At 46.5% G+C, this 16,946-nt stretch overlaps 1 protein-coding gene across 7 annotated transcripts in view; it reads left to right on the top strand.

Moving 5' to 3' along the window:
- Positions 1–16,946, top strand: part of LIMCH1 (LIM and calponin homology domains 1) — a 317,657-nt gene that overhangs the window by 183,788 nt on the left and 116,923 nt on the right. For all 7 annotated transcript variants that reach the window (XM_054990321.1, XM_054990320.1, XM_054990316.1 and 4 more), the window contains one exon: positions 7,737–7,847. In XM_054990321.1, coding sequence (XP_054846296.1) covers positions 7,737–7,847 — 111 coding nt within the window. The remainder of the gene's footprint in view (positions 1–7,736; positions 7,848–16,946) is intronic.

Below are 16,946 nucleotides of genomic sequence, written 5' to 3'. Positions count from 1 at the left end.
TCTGTTCAGCCTTCTTGTTGATTCCAGCCGGTGGCAGCCCAGAAAAAAATGATTTGGATTGTATGACGAGAAGTGCATTTTTAAAACTGTGTTGATCACAGTTAGATGAACAATCAGAAGTCAGACTAAACTTCTGGTTTTATTGTTACTTGTGAACTACCAAATACAGTTTTCGGTTTGTCTTTTGCTGACCCCTGAATATTTGGGGAAAAATATTCAGGACCGCTCTGTAATAACTTTTCAAGCTCACATAACTACAGGTAAAAAGGGCGATATTTCTATATCCTTTCCCTGGCATCTGTATTACAAATATAGAAGGGAAGCTTTTGGAAAAGCTACTTTGAAGCTTGCTTGTTTCCAAACATCATAAAAGACTGCTTGTCTGCATTGGCTTTGTTTTTCAAAGTAGTAGAGAAGTTAATTTTCTGAAAACTGCTGATCCTCTGTCCCATCAAAAAGAGTGGTTCAAAGAACGATAGTTTCAGCTAAATGCCAAGGGCAAACCAAATCCAGAAGCAGTGGCAGAGAGAGTCACCCACTCGGGAGTTTAGGGTAGAAGAAAAGCGCCTGTTTTCTAAAACTTTGGAATGATGTTGCCCAGCTTGGGAAGCATTTTCCAAATTATGGCTCTTGGATTGCAATTCTGTGGCTTCAAGTGATTTCCTAATTTTTTAATTTACCTTTATATTAACAAAATCGTACATGGGTTATTTCTTGATTATGTACTTGGAAGAACATCTCACTGAATTCAATAGGACTTATTCCAAATGTGTGTGCGCATGGTAGTATAGACTTCCAGCAGAGTCCTTTTTACTCAGAAATAAGTTTTGTTGATTAAGTAGTATGATTGCAATGCAAACCTATGTATGCTTGCTTGGGATTTGTCTTGAATTCAGTGGGACTTCTAAATAAGTGGCAAGAAGTCAATCTCCTCTGGGAATGGATTTTAGAGTATAGCTTTGGAAGCATAGCTCAGCAAACAGGAAAAGTTCGAATGGGGGGAACCCGAATTGTCCGTCTTTACAGAACAGCAGCAGCACCAGAATCAGACCCACAGGCCAACTGTGTGCACTCTGACGGCATCTTCTGCATGCCGTCACCTGCCAAAAGACAAACGGATTTTATGCAGCTTTAGAGATTTCAGGTTTTGTGTCACACAGCTAAGCATTAAAGGAAGGGGGATTCAGAATATGGTGCACTCGTTGCCTGGATGCTGACTGAAGCGAATTCCCACCAAATTGCGCTATTATAGAAGCAGACTGTTTTATGAAAACTTGGTCTTCCTTAACAGTTGAGTAATGGAAACATTTTTTTTCATTTCCCATGGCTGTGTATATGTGTATACTCCCCTCCTCTGCTACTCCAAAATGAATTTGTTTCTATGTGTGGAAATTTCCTTTCAGTGATCTGATTGTTATCTAGAATGATCCCAAACACAGCATCTGGGTTTCCATAAACAGGAAAAACACTGCCATTAATAAATGCCGGAGAGACAAAGGGGCTGTAAAAATTAATGGATACCTATTCTTTTTTTTTTTTTTTTTAAGTAAGTGCTCATTAAAGGTGCTGGATTAAAACCCTTATCCAATTGAAAGTCATCCAAACTAGAATTTTTACATCCCATTTTATTTGACTTTTTTTGAACAATTAAAAAACAATTCATACAAGCTGCTTTCTTCGAAAACTGCAGGCTTGAGTGTTTACTCCCCCCCCCAAAGCAATACTGAATAGGCACCATTTGTCCCCTCTGCCTCACATGTCCCAGAAGACCTAGAGTAGGAAAGGGAGGGGAGGCACCTTGAAATGGACTGTAGATCTAACCCCTCTCAATGTACGCCAGGGCAGATGGCCTAATTTTTCTAAACTGCGGTTGAGAGATTTGGAACAAACAATAGGCTCATTCACTTTCTTTTCATTTGAATGTGCATTCCCCCCCCCACCCAGTTAAAACTGCTGGCTTAACAGTGCTTGCATCAGCTGTGATGTAACATTTAACCAGAGTTCCCAGACACTTGATTTTTTCCACCCCAAGAGTTTCCTTCCGAAATCGTCACTCATTCTGGAATTAGGTGCAAGGACACTTTAAACAGAAATTGGTGTCATCCGTGTGCATGTATTTCTCCCCAGCTTCCCTTGGAAGTTCCTCTTCCATCTGCTGCCCAAACTAATTTCCAGTGTGGTGCAGTGGTTAAAGTATCCTCAGACTAGAATCTGGAAGATCCAGGACCGAATTTCTGCTGGTTGTCTTTGGGCCGGTCACTTGCTCTCAGCCTAGCCTGCTTCACAGGTGGTTGGAGTGAAGATAAAATGGAGGGGGGGGGGGGAACAATGTTGCAGGCTGTTTTGGTTCTCCCTTGGAGATGAACACGGGATCATCTAAATAAGCAGATTAGCCAAGGTTTGAAACTGGGCCTTTCCCACTCTAGAACACCCATGTATTCTAGAGGCAGTGCTGGAAATGGAACTGTAATTCAGTTCTGCTTAAAGTAGCTCTGTATACTCTGTTATAGTTGCACCAAACGTAGTAACTTTATCAAATACCTTTCCACATTTTCTGTTATAAATTCTTTTTTTGCTATGTCTTAGCGCCCTTGCTCTGCCCCTCTCTGCAGTCCAGCAAGAGATCAGGGGCAGCCTCTTTGTCTCTTGGGCGTCTTTCCCAGGCATTGGGTTTCCATCCCTCCTGTAGACGAGCTGCCCGCTGTGGTCCTCCTCCCTCCTGGCGCCAGCTGTGTGGTGCTGCTGCTGCACCCTAAACCATCTCCTTGGCATCTTCCTGCCTTCCCTGTCCCCGAGCAGGACTTGAAATTCCCAGCAGAGATTTTTCCTCTAGGAGGCAAACGCTAAAGGGGGAGAAGGTGGCAGCAGCAGCAGCATTGCTAGACGGGGAAGAGCTCAGACGTTGGCTACAAAGCTACAGCTTGCAGAGGCAGCAGGAAAGGGGAAGAGGGAGTATCTGCCTTTGCTGTTTGTTGCTAGAGGGAAGGGGAAGGTTTATCGCCTCTCTGTGCCACCAATGATTTTGTGTCCAATAAAACAGTTTTGACAAGATGGGGGGGGGGAGAGATTAAGGAAACGGGGGCTTCACCAGCCATGTGACTAAGAGCTTCTGGGATCCTCTCCTCTACCATCTGAGTCAGCAGCACTTTCCAGTCCACCGTGGACAGGCAGGTGCTGAAAAGGTCCGAACAGCTGCCCCAAAGCCAGTCTTAGAAAAGGCAGGAAACGGCTGGGATGCCGCTCTTTGGCAGCGGCAGCATCTGGAGTCTCTGTTATCGTTGAGTGAACAGCTTGTATCATTTGCAGAGGGAAAGGACTAGCTTGGAAGCAGCCCAGGGCCGTTTCCAGGCGGCTTACCTGCCTCCGGAACGTCGTGTCATGTTGCGGGGAAAACGCGAAATATCGCGTTTTCTCGCGCGAGTTTTGTGCGACGTCGCGCAAAACTCACGCAAGAAAACGCGATATTTCGCGTTTTCCCCGCAACATGACACGACGTTCCGGAGCCGCCTGGAAACGGCCAAGGTCAACAAAACAGGGCATGGTTAAAAGGGAATCTCCCTGGTTAAAACTAATCATGGATAAAGAGCATGTGAGTGAAGGAGCTAAAATCTGAGTTAAAATCTCTCCTCTGGCCCCAACAGCACCGTGCGCTAGACATTTATTTGTTTATTTAAAACATTTCTCTACCACTACCAAATAGGGTCCTCAAGGCAGCAAACATCAAAACATTTCAACATTAAAACAGCATTCAAAATATAGTATATATAAAAGAAACAATCGGATAAAGATATATAAACACACAAACAACATATAATAACACAACCAGGGAGGAGAACCAATAACAATTATTGGGGGTATTTGCACTAATAAAAAAATTATTAGGAGTATGCCAAGCAAAACAAAAAATGGAAGACAGTAATAGAGGTTGTCTGGAGTGCTCAGCATTTTTTAAAAACTCCCCAAGTTAATAGGGGCCTGATCCAAACCGGGACTGTGCCACAAAGGTAGGAGGGGGCTTTGCAGTCTTGTCCCCTGTGACGGCCTGCCTCCTCAATCCGAAGCTTTCTGGGAACAAAGTGTCCTCCCGATTCCAATGCCGGGAACCTTGAGGAGCCTCTCTCTAAACCTGGCAAAGCCACCAGAAAAGCTTTCCTGGGTTCCAAGGCGGTCTCGCTCACACATGAGCATTACTGTTGTAAAAATATAGATATCTTTATGAACTAACAAATAGAATAAAATTGTTTAAAAGCCAGTACAGTCTCAGCAGATCATATAATATTAAAATAACAAAGCTAGCTGACTAGATAATACATTCAGTACCTGGAGCTTAGATGGTAGTTCACCCCTGAGCATACAGCAGGCACTTGAGTTGTAGCATAGGCACACAGGCCAGTGCTGTGAGAGGTAGCAACTGGAAAGCTTGGTAGAGAGGCAGGTGGTTAAAGGGTCTCATAGGTAGAGGTGTAGAGGGTAGACTGACGCATGCCCAAGTATAGGATTTGGCCAGCCCTACCAGATGACCAATAATGACCAATAGAATCTCCTTCTTTTGGGAACTTTCCTGAAATATCACATCATTACTCCTCTCCCCCCCCCCATCCCAGCTTTTAAATCAATTAAGACTCTTCTCCTGGATGTATGAGCTTGAGGGAGATAACAAGGGAGCTAGAGTGCCCAGGCCAGGTCCATTTCATAGAGGAAGCTAAGCAACTAATATTCACATCAACCCTTTTGGCGGAATAGAGGCTGTCTTGCATCACCCCCACACTGTATTCACAATAAAAAATGGCCCAGGTGAAACATTGATGTGAAAATGCACATGCCCCTAATGTCAGTATACATATATTTTCACAACGGGAGAAATAGCAGTTCCCTGGGAAAATGGCACGGTGGTGGGGGGAGGCTTACAAAGGCTCCCAATCAGCTGCAGGCCTACTTAGGCCCACATTTTTAAAAAAAATTCTGGGTGCTCTAGGGTTACCAGGTCCAGGATGGGAAATTCCGGGAGGTTTTGTGGGCGGAGCCTGGAGAGGGTAGGGTTTGGGGAGGGCAGGGGCTCCAGTGAGGCATAATTCCATAGAGTTCACCCTCCAGAGCAGCCATTTTCTCCAGGGAAACTGGTCTCTCTTCCCTGGAGATCAGTTGTAATTCCAGGAGATCTCCAGCCACCACCTGGAGGCTGGCAACCCTATGTACAGTAGGTGGTCAGTCACAAATTTAGAACAAAACCTGAGGCAAACCATGTAACCATCTAATCTTTCATAACAATTCACTATACATGCGTTATGTCAAGAACCTCAGTGGCTGACAAAATGTACATATGCTACATTCTTATGGAACAGTATTTGATAATGTGATTTCTTGTCAGCATGCAGAGACACCCTGTCTGGAAATTTGTTTCCGCCACATTGAATAAATAATGATGATCCTGAGCAAGTTGGGATCCCAAGCTGAGAGCCCCACCCCTGTGGGTCACTGACCCATTTACGTGGGTCCGTGAAGGCTCCTGGGCAGGTGGCAGGGACCCCACCGCCAGCCGGAGCAAGTCCCCAGGGGAAGCCCCAACTGGAAATGGGTGAGGAAGAAGTGGGTGGGTGCAGCACAGAGAGGAGGAGGGGCTCCTTCACTGAGTTGTGCCTGCAGGCAGTCCCACACAGGCGTCCAACACCCTCGCCACCCCTCTCAGGCTAGCGTAGGCCAGAGAGGAGACCCTCTAAGGTAACAGAGGAGGGAGGACTACAGGAAGGGAAGGCCAGGAATCGAACCGCCTCTGTTACTCACACCCAGCAGGGCCACACACCCTCTCATGTTCTTTCTTTCTTTCTTTCTTTCTTTCTTTCTTTCTTTCTTTCTTTCTTTCTTTCTTTCTTTCTTTCTTTCTTTCTTTCTTTCTTTCTTTCTTTCTTTCCAAAATTTTCACCCCACCTTTCGGCCCCCATAGGACCACCAAGGCAGCTAACAAATTAAAACATACAAATTAAAATCAGTACACAAATACATCATTAAAACAGTTTAAAACCAGAAGTTAAGTACAAAAGGAATAAAAACAACAGTTAAAACATTGGAGAGGGCGGAGGGACCGCTGAGGGAACGGCAAGCAAAACAAATCGCTTTCACCCACTGGTGGGATATGGCAACAGAAAGGGACAGGCAAATCTCTCTGGGGAGAAAGTTCCGGAGTTTTGATGCCACCGCTGAGAAGGCCCTCTCCCAGGTTGCTACTCACCTCGGGTTGCCAGCCTCCAGGTAGTGACTGGAGATCTCCTGAAATTACAGCTAATCTCCAGCTGATGGGTACCAGTTCCTCTGGAGAAAACGGCTACTTTGGAGGGTGGACTCTATGGCATTATAACCTGCTGAGGCCCCTCCCTCCCCAAACCCCACCCTCTCCAGGATCTACCCCCCCAAATCTCCAGGAATTTAGCAACCCAGAGCTGGCAATCCTGTACTCACCTAACCTCAGAAGGCGGGGGCACTCAAAGAAGGGCCTCCAAAGATGACTGCAGTGCTCAGTTAGGTAAGCAAGCCCAGAGCTGCCTTCCCCACAGGAAGCCAAGTGGTCAAGGAGGACGAGCCAGACCTCTGCCTTGCAGTCAGGAAGAAAGGGGTGCGGGTGAGGCAGAAGCCTTCCCTTAATGCCTGAGGTTTTGTCTCTGGCCTGCTGCTAAAGGGCATGGGGGGGGGGCACGGCTGCCCCCTTTTCATCCCTTGGCAGGCAGGCAGAGCCTGACAAGAAAGGAAACAAGACCTGAAGCCAACGGTGTCCTGTGTGAGCGACAGAAAAACACGTCAGTGGCCGAGGCTTAGCATCTGTCCAGCTGTGCTTCATGATGGGGAAATTAAATGCGCTCAACCACCTCAATACTCATCAGAAGGGCAGATTCGTCAAACCAGTCCCTGCCTCCGAACCAGTTTCGATAAACACTTGGCATATAAGTCATCTGAAAAGGCCAGTTCTGATCTCTCAGTGTTGGGGTTGTTCATCTCCTATACATGGCTTTATTGATGCTGATCTCTATAAGAACCTCAAGTGCCCGTTTCAGCGTAATTAGATTTTAAAGCTCTGATTTGTAAGGAGTGCGCTTGGGTATTCACTTTTCTTCCCAGGTTTTGTCAGACGTGGTTTGACGGCAAGATCGGCATTTTGCTTCTTTGCATCCACTGAAAATATTAACATGCCATTGAGAATTTATGTACTAACAGCCTTCACTGGGCTGCATTAAATACCCTTCCGGTTGTTCAGAACATGAAAACCGGCTTCTAATCTGCTCCTCACATGAAATCTCTCACTTTGTTTTAAAATGTCCAGTGATGTCATGGGTTGGGTCTGGGAGGGCGTCAACGTGCCTGAGGGGAAATGCCCAGTACAGGCTTAACATGTGAAAAGAGGCAGCTAAAGTTTTTCAGGGCATGGAGGTAAATAACACCACCTGCTAAATGCCGTCCAAAAAGCCTTTATTAGAGTGCAGGACATCCCCCCCCCCCCAGGGCTTGTTGGCATCCCTGCTTGTGTAGATTCATTCCATTCGTGGCAGTGCCCTCCCCTGGTGCACAGGGCTTCCCCCCCCTGGTGCAAAATGGTCTTCCTCTGGCCGCTTCCTTGCACCAGGGAGGATTCCGCCAGCTGTAGAGCACAACTGCGGGCTCAAGTCCAGCATAGTTTACAGTGACCAAATGGCCATTAAGACTGTACTGAACATGGTTAGTTTTGATTGGTGTTCTTTGGATTTTTTCAGGTTTTAGTCACCCTGTACTGGCTGGGGAAGACCGCAAACAGCAGCACTTCTTACAGCGGAGCGACGCTGAACCTGAAGGAATTTGAGGGATTGCTAGACCAGATGAGAAAGGTATTTTTGTTGATTCGGGGGACAGAAATCAGTTTTGCATTCAGGACTTGAATTTCTCCCTTGTTTTGTGACTTATTTTGCAACTGGTTTTATTGGGGGGGGGGTAGCTCTTACTGTTTGAGAAGCGTATGGACAGTGGGCAGTGGAATAGATTATAAATGAGTAAATCAAAACCGTTGCCTTAATCACCTGCTCTTCCATAAGCCAAATGGATGTAACGGTGCCTCTATGTTTGTTCTTTCGAAGGGATTCTGAGGGTGTGACTATTGCTGGCATACGCACACTGCTGCCCACGTAGCAGTAGTCTGCTAAACTGAATCCTGATACGTATTTTTTCCACTGGTTGCTTCCCCTCGGGAGATATTCCCTCGTGTAAATAGCAGTTTACCCCATGATTTTGGAGCACGTTCACACGGTGTTGTGCCCACTCCAAAGGGAACTTCCGTGTTTTGCCATGGTGAGCCAGGCTAAAGAGAAATTTCCTTAAATCTTGCTCACCTGGAAACCTGTGAGGTAGCCGCGTCCTCTTCCTCCAGCCAAACTGCAGAGGGAGCTGAAGTTAAGCACCGCCTTCAAAATATCAGACCTGAGCTCTTGATTGCCTCCACCCACCCGTAGCCCTTTAATGAGCTTTTTGTCCTTCATAGCTGAGCCATGGAATGGTAGTGAGCAGTGTGGAGACGGAACTTGCCGACTCCATTCCTGCCTGTTCGGGCATCCGATCACTCAGCGGTCCAACGTAGATAACACTGACGCACTGCAAGCCGTTGTTTGCATGTTAGGATCCAGTGCCAGAAGTGCACACTTCCACCTCTCTTCAGAGCCATCTTTCAGTTCTCTTTCTTTGTCAGTGTTGCCCATGGCTTTGTGCGAAGTGTAAACCAAAAATAAGAAGTATCCAAGTACCTGGGAAGGAGTGTGAAAACACACAAAGGGAAATAAAAACCTGCACCCACACCAATAAAAATAGAGTAAAAAATCTAATAGTGGTTAATATGCAAACTTGTGCAACAGACAATATATCAAAAATGTATGCAAACATACATGTCTGAACATTACAGCTGCTAACAAAGTATGTTTTGAATAATATTCTTCAGACTGTAAAATATTATTCTGGTCTGTGACCTTGCAGTGTTTGTACCAGACTGATTAGCTTGAGCTTTTTAAATTTGTGGGTGTCCTCATGTAGGAGGAAAAGAAGTTCGTTTCACATATCTTGAGAGAAGAGTAATATTTTACAGTTTGAAGTTTATTCAAAACGAGCTTTGCAGCAGCCGTAATGTTCAGAGTCACTGGATATATTTTGCTATGTTGTCTATTGTACAAGTTTGTATATTAACTACTGTTAGATTTTTCACTCTGTTTTTATTGTTGTGGGTGCAGGTTTTTGTTTCCCTTGGTGGGGTTTCATACGCCTTCCCTTTGCGCTAAGTGTGCTGTCAGTGCCAAGCCATGATAAATAAAAACCAGCTTCCCCTCTAACCATGGTTTGCAGTTTAGATTCTCTCTGTCTGGTTTACAGGAAAGCCCTGGCTTGTGCTGATGTCTGTCTAATGTGAAACCATTATTAGTGCTGGGAAGGGAAAGGAGGAAGGAAGTTACTCCCCTGCAGAGACTGGCTTACAGTTTGCAAACCGTAGTTTATGGGAATCCCAGCATTACATATACACAGATCTCAGCTGAATATGTGAACTGCCTCCATTGAAAAGCATTGTATTCACCCCCTGTAAAATGAAATTAAAGCTTTGTCTGTAATCGTTGATCCGTAAGGATTGTACTACACCTATGTGTCACGTTTAATATTGCAGTCAGTGGGCAATGATGAGTTTCAGCCAAATGGTATGTCATCTTGCAATATTTGGATGTGCTCAGTTGATCCTTTGCAGTACGAATTACGAGGATGGGAAACATTACCAGAGGAAAAAGTAATCTGTGACTCTGTTGTGTGCATGTGTGTGTGTTTGAACTATTAAATATACACAATATGAAGTCTCCATCTGTTGCTATGTGGATAGGCAACAAACTGTTATGAATGTCAGGTAAATTAGAGCTAGCTATATCCTGACCTCAGAAAATATTCCTTCCTGTTGAAACATCCTTATAAGGTTAAATAGGCCAGATTTGATCCTGCTAGGGCATCAAGGCTTCCCTCTGGTTTTCAGATGCAGTATAAATTGCGCGCAGAAAGAGGTGTGTGTGTGTGTGTGTGTGTGAGAGAGAGAGAGAGACAGACAGACAGACAGAGATGGAGAGACAGACAGAGAGAGACAGAGAGTGTGTACACTGGGGTTTATCAGGTCAAATAATAAAAGGAATTATGGGCCACATGAAAGGGTTTGTAGGGATTCTCCATACTGTATAATAAGGCTCTGCTCCTTGGAAATGTCATCTGAGAAAATTTCAGGGTCCTCAACCAGGCTGCTGAGTTACTCGTGTTTACTGTAGACCGTGCCCTAGAGCAGGACAATGTTACTTGTAGGTGACTGTAGCTGATGCTGATAGTGGTAGAGTCTCATCTTGGTATTATTTGGTCAGAGAGCAGACTGGTACAAGACAGAATTCCTTCGTCCAGCCTGACACCAAAGGATCTTTATTATCTATGTTGGTTCTGTTACTTTATTTGGTGAGTGCTGTATGTCAAAAGAATAAGGAAGCCTTGTATGCATAGAATCATAGAGTTGGAAGGGGTCTTACAGACCGTCTAGTCCAACCACTGCCCAATGCAAGAACATCCTAAAGCATCCCTGATAAAGTATCCGTCCTTGAAGATTGCCAATGAGGGGTAACCCACCTCATTCCTAGACAGCCAGTTCTGCTGTTGACTTACTCTTAATGTGAAGAAGTTTTTCCTAATGTCCGGCTGGTACCTTCCCTCCTGTAGTTGAAACCCATTGTTTCGAGTCCTGTCCACTGTTGCCAACAGGAACAGCTCCTGTCCCTCCTATAAATGACAGCCTTTTAAATACTTAAAGAGAGCCATCCTGTTTCTTCTCAACTTCCTCATCTCCAAACTGAACAATCCCAAATCCCTCAGTCTTTCCTCCCAGGGCTTGGTCTCCAGGTCCCTGATCACCCAGGTTGCTCTCCTCTGCACTCTTCCAATTTGTCCACATCCTTTTTGAAGGGAGGCCTCCAGAATTGCACACAATACTCCAGGCGGGGGGCTTGGCCAACATGATAGACAGTGAAACATCAACATCCTGTGATTTGGATGTTATGCCTTTGTGGATATCCCCCAAGACTGCATTCGCCTTTTTTTGCTGCTGCATCACACTGACTGCCACCAGTGTCCCAAGATCTTGCTCACACACACTGCTACCCATCCAGTATTCATGTTTTGCATTTTTGTTACCCAGATGCAGAACGTGACACTTATACCTGTTAAGTCACGTCTTTTTCAAATCCGCCCACTTTTCCAGTGTGTTCAGATCTCCTTGAATTCTATGCCTGGCTTCAAGGGTATTTGCTCCTCCTCCCAGTTTGGTGTTATCTGTAAATTTAATGAGTAATCCCTTCACACCCTCATCCAGATCATTTATAAACATCTTGAAAAGCTCTGGGCCCAGGACCGAGCCCTCTGGCGCCCCACTGGGCACCTCCCTCCAATCAGATGCGACGCCACTGACAGCTACTCTTTGGGTGTGACTATCCAACCAGTACCCTCTCCATCTATCCATCCTAGAGTCCAGTCCACAGTCCTTCAGTTTACCCATCAGAACCTCATGAGGAACCTTGTCAAAATCTTTACTGAAATCCAGACAAACTACATCGACAGCATTCCCATGACCCAATAAGCCTGTGCTTCTGTCATAGAGGAAGATGAGGTTGGTCTGGCAGGACAATTCTGTGCTGTCTTCTCCGTATCACCACGTTGTCCGTCAGATTCTTGCAGATTGACGCTTTTATAGTTGATCTGCAACAACTTCCTCAGAGTATGATTATGGCACGATGTCCCACATAGTCATGTTCAGCAGCATATTTCATCTGAAAAATAGTTTACTATGATAAAACTACTCCTATTTTACCGGCAACTTGCTACGAGCTATTTCTTTGTTTTTGCTTCGGTTCTTTTAAGCAAATTATGCTTTTAGGACCTTTTACTCATGTACTACCTTACATTTGTATCTTACAATAACTCCACAGAAATAAGGGCACTGTCCATTGCTCTTGTCTCCTCTCTTTCTCCTGATGATAATTCACTCAGGAGGGTTAAACTGATAACTAAAGATTGATTGATCTACTTGATTTATTACCCATCTTTCTCTCCAGCGGAGACTCAAGGGGGCTGACATAACCCTCATTACAATCCTGTGAAGTAGGTTAGGCTGAGAGTCTGACTGGTCCAAGGTGAACCAGCAAGCTTTTGTGCACAGCAGGGATTCGAAGCTGAGTTTCCCAGATACTCATCCGACACCCTCGCCACTGCCCCATGCCGGCTCTCTACGCCATGCAGGGAAGCGAGCTTCGTAGCTGAGGATTCGAATGAGGGAAGACCGCAGCTTTCAGGCAGTCCATAAAATATAACTTGTGTAGTCTTTATTTGCCTTGGGGTTAACTTTTCAACATCCTCTTTATTTCACTACCTGAAACTAGTTGCGCCTTTCTGCTGTTAGCGTTTTTAAAAAGAAGACATGATTGCTTGCATGACCCTGAAGCAAACCAAAATTGCATGGCCAATCTGTGGAAAAACCAAAATGTGTGACCTTCACTTCATATCTTTTAGCCATCAGTGGGGATTTGTAACCTGAGTTTTTCAAATTCTAGCCAAACACTCTAACCACTAAACCACACTGGCACTTAGAGTAGTAAAGAGCCCAGTAGCACCTTTAACCAACTTTATTGTAATAAAAACTTGTCAGGGCTTGCCGCGGCCGCTGCTGGGCAGGGCACTGGGCGGTCTGCTCCTGACATCAGAGGGGGGCCAGGGATTCTGCAGGACCCTGCTCTGTGGATGGAGGGGCGGTATACATCACCCAGACTCCCTCTCACTCCACTCGCTGGCTCGCTCAACCTGTGCCACTCACTCCCCTTGGTCTCTGCCATCTCCTCCTCCTTCCTCCACCCTCCTCCTTGCCTTTGCTCTCGCTTTGCTCCGCTCCATCACTCCTACTCAAACCCACCACCCCAGAGCTCTTCCTAGCCAGCCTTTATAGAGTTTTCTTTCTCCGCCCCGCCCTCCTTTCAGGCTTGTTCCCTCTCCTGACTTGGCCCAGCTGCGCCTCCTCTCAGGTGTTTCCCTCCCATTACTCATCCCTTCTAGGCTTCCTTGCCTTTCTGGCAGGGTGGGGTTGAATGCGAGCCATCCCCAGCTGAGGTCTCCTTGGCCTTGCTCGCGAGGAGCTGCCCCAGTAGGCCTCTGAGCTGCTGAGCTTCCCTGGCCTTGCTCGCAAGGAATTGCCCTGGCCAGCTTCTGGGCTGCCTTTGCCCCCTCCCTCTGCCCTGCTTAGCTCCCCAGCTTCTCCCTGGAGGGTGGGGCTGGCTGGCCTCGCCCTGCCCCTTCCAGCCCTCTGGGGCCTTGGGCCTTTGCCCCTTTCCCCTGGCACAGGCAGGTTCTGGCCCTGATGGCTGGCTGGGGCAGCAGGGCAGCTGCCTCCCATTGTTTCCTCCTGGTGAGGCGGGGGGCTGTGCCTCAGACCCCGGACAAGACTAACCAATAAAGTTGGTTCATCAACAGTCTTCAGTGCAGCCCCACATTGAGGACTACGCTGGCGCAGGCCAGCCACTCAGAACAGGACTTTTTTTTAGCTCTTAGGCTATTCGGGGGAGCGACCTCCCCCTCAGACTGCTCCGAGCCGGGTTCCCCGCTGAAAATGGTCACATGATAGAGGAGGTCGCCCCGTCCTTCCCTCAGTTCGGCCAAGGCCAAGTTACGGGCGTGTTTAGGCTTAGTGAAGTTCATCTTCATTAACAGTTGTTAATAGTAGTTTGTAGTGGTAGTTTGTAGTTAGTAGTGGTAGTTTTATTAGAACTGTTAAGGGTTATTTATTTATTAGTACTCTTAAGAGTTAAAGTTACTTTGGAGACCCGTTCTTGTGGAAATGCAACAGCAAAGTGAGTTCGTTCAACGCTGAACCGGGATCCTCCCACCCCTCTCCCTTGTCGGGATGGCAGATAATTCCCTGTTTAAGAAATGCAAGGAATGTGCAACTAAGATGGCCAAGACAGACGGATACTCCCGATGTCTTGCATGCCTGAGGGAAGGGCATATTGGGGACCGCTGTAAACTTTGCCAAGTCTTCACCCCAAGGTGAGAACTGATCGAGCAGCAAGACTAAAGGCTGTGCTCTGGGAAAAGGCCATGTCTAGTTCCACAAACCCAGCAGCAAAGAAATACGCCCTGGTGGAGTGTTCACCGTGTCTGATCCCCAAGACCAGATCTGAGTTGATGGGAGATTTGGTTCCAGGACCCTCAGAATCGATGTGAGATCCATCGGCACTGAAGGCTGAGAGCCAACCATGCTCTCGATCCCGTGAGACCTTGACTTTGGCGTGGTCGATGCCTAGTGTCATTCTGACAGAAAATGATCAGCCTCCTTCTTGGAGCGGGGTGTCGAGGTCCCCAGCTCCAGCCAGAATTAAAGCGGATCCGAGTAAGGTGCATAAACACAAGCTTAAAGACAAGAGCAAAAAAAGAGCTTGGCAGCATGATTTGCCATCGGAACCGATAAGGAGGTCGGACTCGGAGGAACAGCCACCTCCCACTCCTCACTCAACCAGGAGGTCGAGTTCGATTTCTCCTACGTCCGACAATGGTGGCAAGCACGCGACAGGGGCTGGCCAAGAAATATGCTCGAGTTCGGAAGAAAGGCCCAGACATCACCACTTTTGGCCGTCCTGGTACTCTCCGTACCCCTCACCAGGATATGCACAGGAGTGGAGTGTTATCTGATTTACCCATATTCTGCACTGGGTTCCTCTCGTTCCAGACAGAGCAGATCGGATAGATCGGATCCAACATGGTACCTGTCAGCGTTCCCATCGACATTGAAAGGTGGATCCAACTCGGAATCGGACGTGGAACCCTTTGGCTCCGAAAGAAGCCCCAGCGGCACATCAGACCTGCCACTGGAAGAGGCAATAGGCGAGTCAGATCGGAGGTCCCCTACAACTGATTATAAGTTATTTGCAGAGCAAATGCTACGCATGGCAGAATCACTGGAGATAGATGTCTCAGCGCCTCAGCCTAAGGTGAGGGATAATATACTGAAGCACATCTATGCGACACCCTGGAAGTGGTAGCATTTCCTATGATAAAGGAGTTTGTAGAAATTATGGATGAACTTCGGCAAAGACTGGCTTCTCTTCCAATCACCATGAAGAAGGTGCAAGTCTCATAGAAGATAAAGAAAGCTAAGTGTTCATCTGTTCACCCATCCACCTGCCTCTTCTATGGTTGCAGAGGAACTACAGGCAAGACAGAGACAAGGTAGCTTTGCTATTCCAGCTGACAAGGAGGGCTGGAAACTGGATGCGGTTGGCAGAAAGTTATGTTCAGGATCATCGCTTACCATCAAGATGGCCAACTTCTTGGCCGTTACGAGTGGCTACCATATTTTCTTGTGGAATAAGATGACAATGTTTGTGGACAGTTTACCACATAACAAGAAAACCCTTACTAAGGTAATCCGGGATAAGGCTATCATTTTGTCAAAACAGCAAATAAGTGCAAGCAGACATATCCTGGATGTCTCAGCCAGAAGTCTAAATACAGCAGTGGCTTTGTGAAGACATGCACGGTTGCGGGCTACAACGCTGCCAATTGAGACTAAAAACAAAATTGAGGACATGCCATTCGAAGGAACTACGTTGTTTTCTGGAACAACGGATGAATATTTGGCCAAGAAAAAGGATTGTCAGACTGCCAAGTCTTATGGAACCCTACCGCAGTCTGCCACGTCACCGCAGTACTGGAATGTTGGAAGGAGAAGATACCAACCCAGGAAGGAGTATTGATCCTATCGGTTCCAGCCATACAAGCCACAGTATCCGTACCATACTCAGTTCTCCAGCTCCAACCAGTCTTGAAGGCGTTCGTCGGGGAGGTTGAATCCTGCACAACAGAATCAGGCTCAGAAAGAAAACTCCCAAAGCTGTAGAGAGCAGCTGTGACTAGATGATCGAGCAACTAGCTCTCCCACGCTCTTTTTAAACAGATTAACACAGTTTTTTGATTCTTGAGTTGAGTAGTGTTCTATGCCCTTAACTCACTTGCAAATATGTTATCCAGGAAGGCAGTCCAGATCCTTTCAGACATGATGACGGTTTGTTATATAAACAAGCAGGGTGGCACGGCATTGAAAAAGCTCTGTTTGGAGGCTATCCGCCTATGGGATTGGGCTATTTCCCGGGGTATTACACTCTCTGCCCTACATATTGCAGAGTCACAAAACAGCAAGGCCAAATATCTCAGCAGACTAGGGAAATCCCATCACGAATGGGTCCTGAACGACAGATATGCACAGGAGATTTTCAAGAAATGGGGACATCCAGACATAGATCTGATTGCCACAGAAGAGAACACAAAAACCCCCCAGTTTTGTTCCAGAGGGGATATTGGCAGGGATTCGCTTGGGGAAGCATTCCAAATACAATGGGAAGGGATTGTTTTTCTATGCCTCTCCCCCACTTCCGCTGTTACAGAGGACAGTTTGCAAAGTTCAAGCAGATCAGCCTGTGTGCATAATGATAGCTCCATTTGGGCCGCGTCAGCCTTGGTTCCACACACTAAAGAGGATAGCCAAAGGGAAGTACATCCATCTCCCAGGAGTACCAGATTTGATTCATTTGGGGTGTATATTGTACCACGATCTGAGCAAATTACATCTAACTGCATGGTTCCTAGAACATTAACAGGGCAGTTTTCTGACGCAGTAGCAAACATCATTTTGAATGCACGTAGGCCCTCAACTAGGAGGGCATATTGACTCAAGGGGAACAGATTTGTTGGCTGGGCAGCTGCCAGAGGCATCTCCCCTGGGTCCTGTCCTTGACTGAATGTCTTTGATTACAGGGATTAGGTCTAGCATCTTCTTCAATCAAGGTTTATTTGGCAGCCATTTCGGCATTTCATTCCAATGTCCATGAAAAGACAATTTTTCC

This window comes from Eublepharis macularius, chromosome 10 (genome assembly GCF_028583425.1).
Source record: "Eublepharis macularius isolate TG4126 chromosome 10, MPM_Emac_v1.0, whole genome shotgun sequence".
NCBI classification, from domain to species: Eukaryota; Metazoa; Chordata; class Lepidosauria; order Squamata; family Eublepharidae; genus Eublepharis; species Eublepharis macularius.
The sequence above is the reverse complement of the archived record's forward strand: the minus strand, read 5'-3'. Positions and strand labels throughout refer to the sequence as shown.